The sequence below is a fragment of the Peromyscus eremicus genome, chromosome 12, assembly GCF_949786415.1.
Source record: "Peromyscus eremicus chromosome 12, PerEre_H2_v1, whole genome shotgun sequence".
Lineage (NCBI taxonomy): Eukaryota > Metazoa > Chordata > Mammalia > Rodentia > Cricetidae > Peromyscus > Peromyscus eremicus.
In genome coordinates, this window is record NC_081428.1 from 35,593,326 (window position 1) to 35,608,780 (window position 15,455).

At 37.3% G+C, this 15,455-nt stretch overlaps 1 protein-coding gene across 1 annotated transcript in view; it reads left to right on the forward strand.

Moving 5' to 3' along the window:
- The first annotated feature begins 2,808 nt into the window (after nt 1-2,808).
- The window catches only part of LOC131922440 (ephrin type-A receptor 6), a 902,384-nt gene continuing 889,737 nt past the window's right edge, over nt 2,809-15,455 (forward strand). The window contains exon 1 of the mRNA XM_059277230.1: nt 2,809-3,193. Within this exon, the coding sequence (XP_059133213.1) occupies nt 2,809-3,193 (385 nt within the window). The remainder of the gene's footprint in view (nt 3,194-15,455) is intronic.

The following is a 15,455-nucleotide window of genomic DNA, read 5'->3' on the forward strand; positions in this document are numbered from 1 at the left end:
TAATAACTGTAACCCAACTCATGGATTGACTTACTTTTCTACCTGAATACTGTACGTGAGATTATCTATAATCAATGGTCATGATATTTAATTCATTGTTGAGTTTATTAAAACTAATATTTCCTTTCTTCTAAAAATGCAAGAAACAGTATCAAAGTGTTTCTAAACATATGACACATGTTTTAATATAGGGAAAAATCTTGTCACTAATTTTTTTTAAAGTCACAATCAGTAAGACATCTGAATAGGTGGTCCATGTTATGTGAAGCTCTGATTTGGCTTATTTAAACAAATAGTGAAAAGGGGATGAATGGTTGGTACAGTAAGAGGGAAGATCGCTATAATCAAGTGTTAGAGCTACTTTGAAGTTTGTTTCAGACATTGTATTCTGCTGTGAAATTGAGCATGAGTCTTGGGAAATGACCCACAGCTTTGTTTCCGTTTGTTATTCCCTTCATTTTCTTTCCATTAGAATCATTCCCTTCTAATATGATTTTAAGTACAGCTTCTGACTGTTTCATTGTTTATAATAAATTGTTTCAAATTAAAGATCAAATAAAACATTAAAACTGGAATTTAAATGCTCATTTATAAATGTGATGCTGAAATTATGTTAATTATTTTCCACTGAGAATACGGGAAAAAAGGAATTATTATATATAATCAAACCACCAGCGTAGTCATTAAGCACTCTGGAAAGACTACTTAGACAGAATGTCTTGTGGTGTAGTCACGTAGATTTTTGTTTTACACCTGAGTTACTAAACTAAATCGAATTTGCAAATGCCTATGTCATTAGTCAATATCAGTAATACTGGTAAAATGAGTAGCAAAATCAGATTTCACTACTGGAAACACTAATATACAAACTCCATCTTCGTAGATGTGATTTGCATACATTTAAATTGACGTGGACATGTTTGGAAAGCTGTGTATGAATTCATAATGACTGTGAAAGTAGCCACCAATTAGAAAGCTTCATCACACTTACATTTCTCTCCATGAGAGCAGCTTTTAGATTCTGGGCGTCCCTTGCTCCTTTTTCCCCCTGAAATCCCTTAACTGGGATGCGAACCACAAACAACACTGAGCAGTACCGAATTGCCTGGAAACCCTGCTTCATTTCCAGAATCTCTGGTAAAACCTCTTATTACACCTACTCCTTTAACGTTCCTGACACTACCATTCCCCGACCTGAACCTTCCGCCCACTTTGAAAATATCCGTTCTATGCTATAGAAATTCGCTTCACTTTTCTCCAGTGCCGTCAATAAACCTTCAAGTAACCCCTTCCTAGTGCCTTTGGAGATGGGTTTTTTGTTTGTTTTTTTAAATCCTCACTCAAGACTGACAATCGGCGTCCCTTCAATAAAGAAAACGATAATGACATTAACGAATGCATTACAGAAATTACAACGCCAGTGAGACCCAACAAACACTGTAAGTTTAGCCTGAAACCATCCTTCTGCTTGTTCGCAGGTTTAGCCTGCTCTTCCACCTGCGAGCAGTGAGTGGATTTCTGTTGTCTACTAACCCCCTCTAGCGCCGAATTGGCGGCACCCGAGCCCACAGCTGCTGCCAGATCGCGGGGCTCCACCGAGCTCAGCAGCGCTCTAGGGCCCTGCCCTCCGTGCACCGGTCTCGGCAGGCAGATCGGAGACTGCAGGTGGCAACACCTCTTCTCATCAGCTGGTCCCGTTCTTCGACCCAGGGTGGGGTCCCACCAAGTAGCCCGTGCACCAGCTTAGAAGCGCCCTGACCTGGGAGGCAGCGGGTGCGGAGAAGGGGCGTCTCGAGGAGAGCGCACCAATCGCCGCGCGCGCGCTGCCTTGGACTTGGCCACGCAGAACTGAGCCCTTAGGCTGCTCTCCGCGCGTAGCCCGCCGCCGCCGAACAGCGGGCTGTCCAGGCCCTTTGGAAGCCAGGCACCAAAGCTGCCATGATGATGCTGGTGACCTCCCTGGCGAAGTCACCACCGTATGCCGACGCGAAGACCTAGGCGAGCCAAGGTGCCAGGCACCGGTCGACTTCCAGCCTGCAGTGGCTCCTCTCTCTCTCGCTTCTTCTATCCCTATGCTTTCCAAGGACTTGGAAGAGGAGAGGTGGCCAGGTAGCTTGCTGGTTCGCTCTGGTGGCCAAGTTTGGGAGGCTGGCACTCAGACACTTCAGAGCTGACCGCTACCATCGCCAAGCTGTGCCCAGGGCGCTGACCTGCAACCCTTACCCCTTGCATCGGGAGAAATGTGGCGAAAGGGAAGGTGGTGTCCAGAGCTGACAGTCTATCATTACATGGGGGAGGGGAGACGCAAGTGATTGGGGGACTAAGGTAGCTTCGGTGATACCCAGTAAGTAAGCCGCTGCCACGGCCTGGGGGAGGCGCAGATACCACCTAATCTGTGGTGCCCACGATTCGACACTTAGACCAGGTCACTCAGTCTGAGCGCTAAGGTCCGCTGCCTCCTGGGACCGTTTGAGACCCCGCAGAGCCTCATTTGCCTGGTTCCCCAGACACCAGCCAGGGGAAAGTTCTAGTCGCCCAGGCTAGCCTTGCTGTCTGCTGTATCCCCTCTGCTCTGGGCGTTGCAAGTGCCAACTTGGGTCAAGAGAAACAAACGCTAGGGTCCCCAGAACTGCACCTTCACTACCCAACTGGACATCCCTACCAACCCCCAGTACCCTCCTTCAGGCACTTCCCCCCCCCCCCCCGTCCTCCTTCCCCTCCCCCAAACTACAGCCTGAGCTCGCTCTTGCGCGCGCGCTCTCTGGGGCCCAAGTGAATAGTCCTCGCTCGAGCGGGACACGGCGGTGGATGCAATTCCCCTCGCCTCCAGCCGCCAGGAGCTCCCCGGCGGCGGCGCAGGCAGCATCCTCCTCCGAAGCAGCTGCTCCTGCACCTGGACAGCCTGGACCCTCGTGCCCTGCTCACGGGGCCTCACGCGGGGGGCGCCCCGGGACTTCCCCTGCGGGCCGGGTGGAGGAGGAAGAGGAGGAGGAAGAAGAAGAGAGCTTGGACCAGGACCCCCACCCTACCAGGAACACCTGGCTGCGCGACGGCCACTTCTTTTTAAGGGGGAGAAGAGAGCCAGCGCGAGCCATGGGGGGCTGCGAAGTCCGGGAATTTCTTTTGCAATTTGGTTTCTTCTTGCCCCTGCTGACAGCTTGGACAGGCGACTGCAGTCATGTCTCGAACCAAGGTAAGGGACGAAAGGAAGGGCTGGGGGAGGAGGGTGCCTCTGGAGTGAGTACTCTTGTCCACTGTGGCAGGTAACTTTGTCCCTGGGTCAGCTCCTCTGGACTTGCCACACTGTGGTGTCTAGGATGTTTCCTGACCAGAGAGCCCTGATTGCATTGCCTGGGACCAGCTGCCCCTGGAGCTCAGCTGCCTTCTATCTCTAGGATTCTTTCCAATGCTTGAGCTGCCACAGCACATGGGTTCCTTAGGGGCATTTGTCTGACTGCTCCCCCGTTGCGCAGTCTCCACTGGAGGTCAACCTCCATGGCACAGACCTAACTGCTTCTTGGAGAATCTTTTACAAAACAGCAACGTGTGGATTCTTCTCCAGAGCTTCTTGAGAGAAAGGTCATGACTCTTGCTGGACCCTAGGCACCTGTAACTAATGATCAGCCTGTTTTCTCCAGGAACTGTGCGTCGACCTTACTCAGTTTCTGAACTTTGTCTACCATTCTCTTCTTCAAATTATTCTTACAACAAATGCTCACGTATCTGAATTGGTATTTCTATTTTTGAGAGAACTGGGCAGAGGAGTGTTAAATCTGAAATTCCAGGTTATGACTATCCTATTCATAAAGTCTAGTTGTTATCGGATTTTTAGAGGACTTTCACCAGTGGGTAGTGGAAAGCTGAAGGCGAATGCTGTGTGTGTGTGTGTGGTGGGTATGATGAAAAGCATGTGGAATATTTGAGTATTTTCTTTCCTTCTGCTCAATGTTTCATGAAATGTATCTCTTTCGATTTCTGCTATGAATGTTTAAGGATACAGAAAAATATCACCTGCATGTCCTATATTGCTTTCACACTAAGTATCAAACAACCATAAAAGTTTTCTAGAGGTACCTGGCTGGATGCTCTCACTGATACAGTGAGGATCACCAATATGTCACCTGTTAGCAGAGACACTCTACAAAGACTTCATCTCTAATTCAGCTTTGATCAATTATATTTGCCATTTAACATGTAAGACACCGGCATAATGGTCTAGAGAACATTTTCGGAAAGTACAAATAGAGGTCAGACGAGAGTGTGCACTTTGTGTTTGATAGGCAGGAGGTTGGGAGAAAAGGCAAACCATATAACAAAGCCTTACTTTTGTCATAATTGTTTATGTGGCCATATTACTTTATATAGAAATGAAACAATCATTCGGAAACAATTCACATGTTCCTGTTTATAAACAACACTATTGCTATGTTTTACTTATTTTTTTATCTGACAAAAAATTTAATCTCAATTACTTATTTGGAAAACATATATTATCCCCATGACTTTGACATGTCATGTAAGTGACAGCTATAATGCCATACCTTCTCTTCCACAGTGGTATAGCTTCAGACTGCATCCCTGGTTGGTCTTCAAGGATTATTGGTATTAAGTACCCAGACATAGTTTAGTTTACTTATGTGGGAATACAAACTATGGAAAATGACATGTACTTACTTGACATTTTATTTGAAAGGAAAACAATCTTTAAAAATGAGGAAATCAGATATTTATTTAATACCGATACTATTGTTTATGGAAATGAAAAGTGTGTGTAGTTTGAGATTCATGTTCACTACAAAGTTTAAAGTGATTCCAGTCTAAATTTTCCTGAATAGTTAATATCTGTAGTACCCATGTAAGTCAGCACCAATCCTAGGCCCTGGTTTTATTCAAACAAATAAAATACATATGAACATCCCCCAAAATAAAGTGTTATTCTCCTGAAGCATGTTATGCTAATCTATGACCTTACAAATATTCATATTCAAATATTCACATTCAAATGAAAGAGCCTAGTGGAGATGTTTCTTAACCTGTTAGAGTAATTTTCTTCCTTCTCTTAGTGAATTTTACATTCTTTTTAATGATTTTTTTTAACCTAGAGTAAATAGGAAACACCTGAACCTTATTATTTGCTCCAATTAGCTTAACTTAGTGCTTGGACATATTTTCCAGCCATCCCAAAACCTAAAAAGCACCATTAAGTATCCCCAAATAAAACTTTTAATTTGAATATGTATTAATATACTAAAAATGCAAGTATAAACTTACTGTTACCCAAAGGTAAAGTTGGATAAATTGAGTTTGTTCTCCAGGACAAAGTTACAAAGTATGGTCAAATTTTTCATCAGTAATAAATGGTTATTTGTAATATTGGGATGATTAGAGGTTTTGACAAATTTAGAGAATAATCATGAAAATTAATAATAAATTATCACCCTTCTATAGATTACTCTTCTGAATATTTTAGAGAAAGTTTAATTGGTAATTTCATAAAGAGACAGCGAACTGGACATGAATGCTTGTCTATCTAAAATGTGGACTGTTACAGAATTATATGAACAACACAGAAAGATTTAAGTAAAATTTGCATTTAATTGTAATAGATGTAAAAATAAATGTCAGAGATATTCGTTTTTAGAAGATACTTTTCACATTGCTTGTAATTTTATTAATTTTTGAAATCTGCTATTTCATATAGAAAAGATTTTCATTTTTCAATAAGCTTCCTTCTTGATTAAGAACATTCACAAAATGAAATGTCATTGCTCTGTGTCTATTTTTGTCAAATGATTATATATAAAATCCTTCATGGCTGAATAGACTACATTCATCCTCTGACCCCCTACCCCATCCCTATCTTCCACACTAAGGCATGGTCAAATAATGGTGCTGACAAGAAGTGAGCTACCTCCCTATTAAGACAGACTAAGGGAAACCTCACTATAGACAAGGATTCTGGTCTTTGAACTGGGTGGAAAGCTGTAAAGATAAAATGTTCTGTGAAGATAAAATAAATAGATTGACCCTTTCTTTCTATTACCCAGTGCTCTTTGAATCAATATGAAGGTAGTGGTGCTTCCTACAACACTTCATCTGATTAAGTAGAAATATAATTTCTGTTAGACGGTCTCTCATATGCCATTATTTACCCTTGCATTTTTAAAAATGACAGTATTATTGAGTAATTGGTAAATTTTATTTAAACTCATATTTTAATCTGTATATATATACAGATTTTATATATATATTATATACCTTGCATCTCCTTACTAGTGAATAGAAAACTGAGTCTTTCTTCATGTGTAAGTTAACCAAGTGTAACAATTATAGTGGCTACTGGCCATCAGGGATCTATTTATGCTCCTTTATCAGGGTACCATGAAGTCTGAATGAGTTGATGCATCTTTTAGGGTGCTCATGTTTATAAAAAAAAAATTCAATTGCTTACAAAATAATTCATTAAGTCAACTTGTTTGGCTAGATGAAGCAGTGAATTTATTTTATTATCACTATTGTGTGATATGACTTGTTACCAGATAATACGGGACAAACATTTGCCATGGTACTAGTTGGTTTTATTAATTGATTGATTTGGATGAAATGATGGCAAGAAAACTGAAAATGTATGTAAAGATAAGTAAACATGTTAAAGCATAAAATATCTGCCTAAAAATCAATGATCTAAAATTAACTGCACTATCAGGAGCGCCACTCATAAATTGTTAAAATGGAAGAAATACAAGAAATTAGTTAATATACTTTTAATAAGAACAATTAGATAATTTATTGACAATATTTCTGAAAGATTCTTCACAGTAGTTACAAATTATTTTCAAAGATAAACTATTGATAGGTGTAGGGATGTTTGAGGTTATTATCGCATGTCCTCTTGGTAGATATAATTATACATAAAATCTAGAATTTGATTTTATTATAAATAGGAAGTTTAAGTTGTGGAGTCATTAGGAATAACACCCAATATAAAGAGTATTTTTTTTTTACTGATTCAAGAGTGCTCATCAGATTCTGTATATTATTTGCTCTGAGTTACAAATAAACTATATTTGAAAATCTTATTGCATAAAAATTGTTACATGTTCATTAAAGCTATGTCCTTTATACTAAAAGTAACATAAATAAAATTATTAAAACTAATATAACGCATTGTTGATTCTCTAATGGAGAAATGTTATTTTAAAGATACAAAGAAGATAATGCATAAGACTTTTGAGTCGAAGAGAATTCATAACAAATCTCATATTTGTCTACAAAACCATTCTCTGTTGCACAATCTTTTCGATTTGTCTATAAACTTTTTCTTTCTTGCACAATCTCAACAACCACTTCCCTCTCCTCCCACACAAGTATTTCTTCTTCATGTTCCATTTGTTGCCAATAGAAAAAAAAAAATTCTACTTAAAAGTCAAATACATTGCAACATTCATAGAAGTCTCCTTCCTTTGGCTTAAAAGTTCTTGGCAATCTAAACATGGTAGACATCAATATGCATAGTTAAGTAATTAAAACAATATGCATCTGTCCATACATTGCTAATAATGTAATTAAATAAAATATTAAATTAATAACATGTCTACAACAATCGAATAAACTTAACATTTATATATACATCATTATTTTCTTAAAAATAGAAAATGTATTGCTATTATTACTGCTTTATCTTGAGTAACGTTTTTAGTATGTAAAATTTGGTGACTGAAGAGACGGCACAGCGATTTAGAGTGCATGGTTAAGGATAGGAGTGTGTTTTCCATTACCCACATTTGTTGGCTCACAACCACATGTAACTGCATATCCACCCAAATTATGTTTTTGGCCACCTGCAGGTGCACACATGCACATAATTATAAAATAATAATAAACTAAAGTACTCACAAACTTCCAATAAATGAGCAAATTACTATATATAGAATAAAAATAACAGAGCATAAAAATAAAATTTAGGTGATGAAGAAAAAGTGGAGGTCATGGGCATATTTTGTTCCCCCATACAAACCTGGTAAATAATACAAACAAACAGATAAAAAAAAGAAAGAAAAATGAAAAAAAAATGAACAAAGCAACCAAAGCATTAGAATAAAAAGTCACAGGAAATTGTGGTGTGTTAAATGAGAGCGTTGAAAAGGGCCTGTGTTGAGGTGCAATTTAAGCCTCATCCTCCTCGGGAAGAGAAACACATAACTTGTTCCGAGCAAGAAGTACATTAATGCTAGAAGGAAATGGTTTGTAAAGAACTGTGCTCCACAAATAGGAAGAACTGAGTCCAGTATGACTGGAGTTTACTGAGCCAAAGAAGGAATTGCAAAAGTGTAGTTTGAAGGACAGCAGACTTAATGGATGTAAAACACGGTAAGAAGGTAGGCTTTAATATTATCTTAGGTAAAGTGGATGGTAAAGGAACTCAGGTCCATCTCAAAAGCAAAGAGAGGGCTGGAGGCATGCAGGAGCAGAAGTAGGAATGTGGCTATTGTTCAGGAGAATGGATGTGACAGCCTGGCCCAGAGCACTGGGAGGGGAGCAGAAGGCAAAGAGTTATTGAGGAGTTAAATATTGGGAAAACATTATCCATGCAGAGAAACAAATATAGATAAATTCAAGCATCTCAATTATATTTTTTGAGAATCTGAATTATATATTGTATTACCTCCCCCCATGAAGTGGTCTTGCTTTGTGGTTATTCATAATTGATGGGTTAAGAGGAATTGATCAAAACAAAAGTACCTCACAAAAATACATAGCTTATTTCTCACTTTTTCTCTATCAAACTGAATAGTATGAAAGAATAATCATATGAGACTAATCAGCACTCTTCCATGGCCTCTGCATCAGCTCCTGCCTCCAAGTTCCTGCCCAGTTTGTGTTCCTGCGCTAACTTCCTAACAGTGATACAAAAATGTAAGCCAAACAACTCCTTGAAAACAATATTCATAAGAGTGCAAGATGATATAAATATATTTGGTATATTTATATATGGTACAATGGAATAAATAAATATATTAATGGAACAAGGCAGCAGTAGCACACACCTTTAATCCCAGCACTCAGGAAGCAGAGCCGGGCAGATCTCTGTGAGTTCGAGGCCAGCCTGGTCTATAGAGCGAGATCCAGGACAGGCACCAAAACTACATGGAGAAACCCTGTCTCAAAAAACAAAAACAAAAAATGTATTAATGGATGTACAGTGATATGAAAGTATAAGTCAACCCCCCCAAAGAATACTCATAAAAATGCATAATGATATAAATATATTTGATATATTTATAGATTGCATAATGATATAAATAAATGTGTTAATGGAGTTGGTGATAAGGCCTCCATGTAAAAGTCTTTCTGTACCACTCATTTGAAAGTCATATCTAATCTTAGTAAAATTTTCCTGTTTCAAAATACTATACATTATGCCAATACATCAAATGCAATGTACTAATTTTTTTTTTTAACCACAGCTTTCTGTCTGTAGTTATTTATTTATTTTTTTTTGGTCAGGGTAGATGATGACTCAAATAGGTTTGGCCACCTGCACAGGACAACATTTATTAATGTCTAAGATCAAGAAATGAAAAGCAATAGATTTGTCTTTAAATACATCCATGTGTTTTGATATTGTTTATTTAAATGAAAATTCCAACTAATACCGCATGTAAAAGAGACAAGTTGTTTTCAGTTTTTCCCCATGGTCTCTTCTCTGCACTGAGTATGAATATAGATTAACACGTGTTAAGACAATGTTTAAGATCCAGAAAAATGAATTTAAAGTATATGATGTGCGGGAGCAGGGATACTGGAAGGTGCTTCAGTAAATCTTATATAATTTAAAAATTTCCTGAGCTGTTATCTACCTTTTACTCTGAGCTGCCTTCCAAAAGGTCATTGAAAAAAATTAATAAAATCACATGATAGTAAAAGAGCTCATAAAATGTTATTCAAAAACAAACAAAAAATAGTGAGCAGAAAATTCCTAGTTTAAACAATTCTATATATTTGATGTTTATTTTAAAATTCATACTTTGAACATTCTTCATGTAAATATTTGTGATATTTTAAAATACATTAACATGCAGTAAATCTTTATAGAATGTCTGGAATAGTGATTCCCTTTGAATAAACACTATGGCCTCTTATATGACATGCAATTTTAGTCTATATATATATTCTAAAAATGTCAATGTTGATTTTTCTCACCCTTTTTCTTAATGATCTACCACATGACAGGCAGTGTACTTGCCGTATATAAAGGATCCAGAACCATGGTCCGTATTTGAATGTCCTATCTAGTGTAAAACATTCAGCCTGTCTCCAAATTTGGCAGAATTTTTTTTTCTCAATATTTGAATTGATTATCTGGAAAGGATTTTAAAATCATGTTGGTCCATGAAGCATATATCATATGACATACACACATAAAACTACACACACACATTGGTTGATGTTCACATAAAAAACATTCTGTACCATTTTTTTAAATTGAATCTATTATTTTAGGGCAATTTCTGTCAAAGTTAAATAACTAAATCATGGAATAAACTCGGTATATAAAGTGTCAGGGATTGTATGAGCTGCTGATAGTACAATGACAACACCCAAACACAGGGAGTTTCCTGAAATCCTATTACGAAGGGTCAGATATTTCTGTAGGAACTTCTTATTTAATTGTTAGAGATTTGATGATGTTAGTATAACATCTTTCATTGTAAAGGAGATTCTGTGATAAATCAGAATAATCAAATGCTATCATCAGTTTCTGAGCTCTATTTATAAATTGCTTCTTAAGATAGTCTACTCTTAACTGTATGACTATATAGATGCTTAATTTAGTTATATAAAATACATAAAATTAATTTACAGGCTTACAGTATTTGTGCAAATCAAATTTAAATATATCACAAATTTATGACTTTCTATAGATTGATATTGAAGTGAGCTTTTGTTGAAGGGATATTAAACTGACTTATTCTGGTGTGTTCATTTAAAGGGATATTTTATTTAAAACTGTAATTTGTCTTGAAAATATAAATTTACACTTTCAAATAGCAGTGGATATGTTTTGTTGTTGTTTGTTTGTTTGTTTAAGCTTTAGAGAAAAAAATAGGATGAAAATGCATGCTTTAAGCCCATATCCTGAGAAATATTTTCAGCTAGTTTCTGAGTATATTGCTGAACTCTTCAGCTGCTGGTCTATGTGCCGACCTACACTTGATGAACATACTTGAAAATAATTGCTCTTCCTCATATATCATTACATTTTTCAGGTGTTAAGGTCAAGTTTTTGTTCCCTGGAGATATATGATAATATGGACTTGGAAAATCATTGTGAGGGATATAAAATGACTTAACCTGTTATTTTCTCTTTTACTTTTTTATAATTTTATGGGTACATGTATGTGATGAAAAGTACTTTATGGAAATATGCATAATTCAATTAATGTATCCATCTGCTAATACCAGGTCAATTATGTGTTCTGTAGGGTAACTGTGCAATATACTTGGATTTTGTAGTAGATGAACACAGCAAATAGAACCACTTTATGCTACAGTACATAAAGCATAAAACATTTAGAACAAGAACACTTGTAATTCATATTTATAGAGTTTATGATTAAAGTAAAACAACATATAGAAATTTACCTGCCAATGCTAATTGTAACTTTCTTTTATGTAGTTTTAAAAAAGTCCATTGTAATCTAGAGAATAAGAAACCTTGTGTTACCTAACTGTCGTGCTAGAAACCTCATCCAACTACTGAGGGATCTGGATGCAGAGATCCATGACTAGGCCCCAGGTGGATCTCTGGGAGTCCAATTAGCGAGAATGAGGAGGGTTTATATGAGAGAGAATTGTTGAGACCAAGGTCGGATAAAGCACAGAGACAAATAGCCAAACAAACGGAAACATATGAAATATGAACCAATGGCTGAGGGGTCACCAACCGGATCAGGCCCTCTGAGTGGGTGAGACAGTTGATTGGCCTGATCTGTTTGGGAGGCATCCAGGCAGTGGCACCGGGTCCTGTGCTCATTGCATGAGTCGGCTGTTTGAAACCTGGGGCCTATGCAGGGTCCCTTGGCTCGGCCTGGGAGGAGGGGACTGGACCTACCTGGACTGAGTCCACCAGGTTGATCTCAGTCTGTGGGGAAGGCTTTGCCCTGGAGGAGATTGGAATGGGGGGCGGGCTGGGGGGAAGGTGAGGGGGGCGGGAGGGTGGAGAACAAGGGAATCTGTGGCTGATATGTAGAACTGAATTGTATTGCAAAATAAAAATTAAAAAAAAAAAAAAGAAACCTTGTGTTAGAAATATTCCAAGTAAGAACTGAGAGTAACTGAATATATGCTTCCAGGTTGAATCATATTTGATGAGACCTTGAATTGTCTTTAATATTGCTGTGATACTTTAATATTGCTAAAGATTATTTAAATTAGATCCATAATTAGAGACTTAAACTATAAAATGATCTAAGAAATGATATCTTTCATTTCTCCTAAATTAGCCTGTCCGTGTTGGAGCAATAGTAATGAGTGACCTGGCCTGGTTCAGGGCATTGTGAAAATAAGCCTGTTGGTTATGTATTCTCCATGGTGTGACATATGCTGAATAAAATATTATGATCTATGACCCTTAATTTCTGAAAATATGAAGGTGCCTACTAATGAAAAATAACCTTAGTTAAAAACTTATTATGGTAAATCCCTTTTATGCTCTATTTCTTTGAAATTAAAGTGTACTTAAATTGTGTTTACCTTGTGAGTGCAAATAGTCACCACTAAGTGTGATGAGTAAAAGTACAACCAACTGCTAGACCTGATTACATAAAATTAAAACTGACTGTAACACTTTCTACATGAAAATATGACTGTATACACCGTGAGTCTTGTATACACCAGCATAATAAATGCTATGCTATCTGTGAATATTTTAGAACACCAGAATTTTGTAAAGGAAGTTCACTATTGCCTTGATTATTTCATATGCTCCATTTAAGAAAGGAATAGTTGTAAAGAGATCCTGATTTTTATTTGACAAACCGCAAACATTTGGAGCTTCATACTCTCAGTATAGCATATTACCCACCATGATTTAAAGACAAGTAACACTTAGCATGCTCCAATTTCATTGTGATTTTTATGACTGTACTAGAACTATAGGTACTAAGGGGACAATAACTTATGGTCTTACAGCATTGCTCTATAATAACTTCATTTTATAGATTAGACAAAATGCGGTTCATTCCCGTTATTAAATAACGCTTTGCTAGTTTGTTTAGTGTAAAGTACAGGTGTAAGAATCTTTATAGCTTTCACTAGTTTATGAGCAGAAATCTATTTATTGATATATTGTTTCTGAATTTTCAAGAACTCTATTAGCTTAAATGGCGAGTCTTTAACAATTTAAGTCTTAGCATTTTTTAAGTGTTAGCAAAGTTTTAATAGTTTTATTAAAGCTAAGCAATACTGTTGCTTCAAAAATGCTACCAAGATCTACAGTAAAACTGTATATATTTCTATTGTAAGATTCTGAAGTAATTATTTAGTGAAATGCATAAAACCATTAAATATATAGTGGCTTTTTTTTTTACTTAGATACAAATATTACAGTTCTTGAGAAGGATTCATATATCTTGTGAGACTTTTGTTAGCTTCAAAAATAAATACATACCCAAATTTAAATTGCATTATTGTCTTTATGCTTCTTTGTAGTGCTAAATACAGGGACTGTAAACGTTACATTCCAGTTTCCCACTTCAGAGAGATTAAGATGTAGCTAACCCTGACTACAGAAATGGCTCAGTGGTTACAACCACTAACTTCTTTCAGAGGACCAGAGTTTGGTTTCCAGCACTCACACAGTGGTACAAATCACCCATAACTCCAGTTACAGTGGATCCAGAATCCTTTTCTGACCTCTGCAAGCCTTAGGCATGCACATGTTCACATACATACGTGAAGGAAAATACTTACACAGAAAATCAACTAAATTTAATGATTTAGCCAATAAACATATGTAGGCATCGGTGGATATACCTAAGCACCTGCATTTAACTGTTCTGAAGATTTGGACTCTAGAAAAATAAAAAATGCTGTTCTCAAAGATGCATGAATTATATACAGAGGCAAGGAAAATATGGAGCCATTTAATATGGGCATGACCATATGTTGGACATAAGCTTGTGACTATTTGAATAAAATCTGTCCTCACTCTAAGCTCATTGCCATAAAATCAGAGGTCTACATGGCATCAATGTACTAGAGATAGAGAGGTATAGAAAAGGCCAAAAGAAGTGATATACTTTTCACAAATAAGACATTCTTGTCATGTATAGGTTGGGGCTGTGACTCATTAATCAAAATATGTCAACCTCAATACCTGAAGTAGAATTAAGCTGAAATTTTTATGAGGATCCCAGTTTTTAAACAATTTTGAGTTATCTTGTCAGCATTTAAAAATTAAAACTTTCTACATTTAAAGTGGGGCCATTACCATTTAAATAGTACTCTGGTTTAGCCTGAGTCTGGAACTTATTATTGTATGGTACGATTTGTCTTTTTATTTAAATTTTAAATCTGACTTCTCATACCTTTTATATTTAATTCTGGGATTCTTTTCAGGATCCACAAAACACAAAATTCATATTTTAGCAAATTACAAGTAGACCAGGCTGTTGATTACTTATCTCTGTACATGTCTACATAATCGGCAACATCTGAATGGTTTTTGGTTAGATGAAATTTATTAATAAGATGTCCCTTCAGTTCTGGGGAGATGCCAGCATGGATAAGTGCTTTCTGAGCAAATATAAGGACTCTCTGATAAGGACTGCGGAATCTGTGTCACAGCATGGCCTGGTGGTACATGCATCTGTAACTCTAGTACTAGGGACCAGAGAAGGACAACAGGTCAGGGGTCTCACTTGTCAGAGAGCTCCAGGTTCAGTGGCTGACCCTTTCTCTTGAAAAAACAAAAAGAATGTAAGAAGGAATGGAGAGAGGGCAGGAGGGAAGGGAAGAAAGGATGGAATGATGGTGACACACAACAGAGGAAGACATAGCAACATCAACAGACTTCATGACCTTCATACACACACACACACACACACACACACACACACACACACACACACACACACAAACTTTTTAAAAAAGATATATTCAAGCCATAGATGGTTATTTAAACATGTAACCCAGCTATTGGGAGTGGAGACAGGAGAATGGGACTAATGTACTGCTCGCCTAGGTTACAGAGTGAGATCCTGCCTCAAAATCAAATATTTCTTCAAAATCTAGTCACCTGCTTTCACGTTTTACTCTTTGATGCTTCACGGCTACTTCCCCTTTCCTAACTTTAGTAAGCATTGCATTTTTAGCAGTTTTAAAATGTTGGTTTTACAGGTATTTAATTTTTTTTTAGAAGTTAACTTTTCATTTGATAGATTCTGTATTTT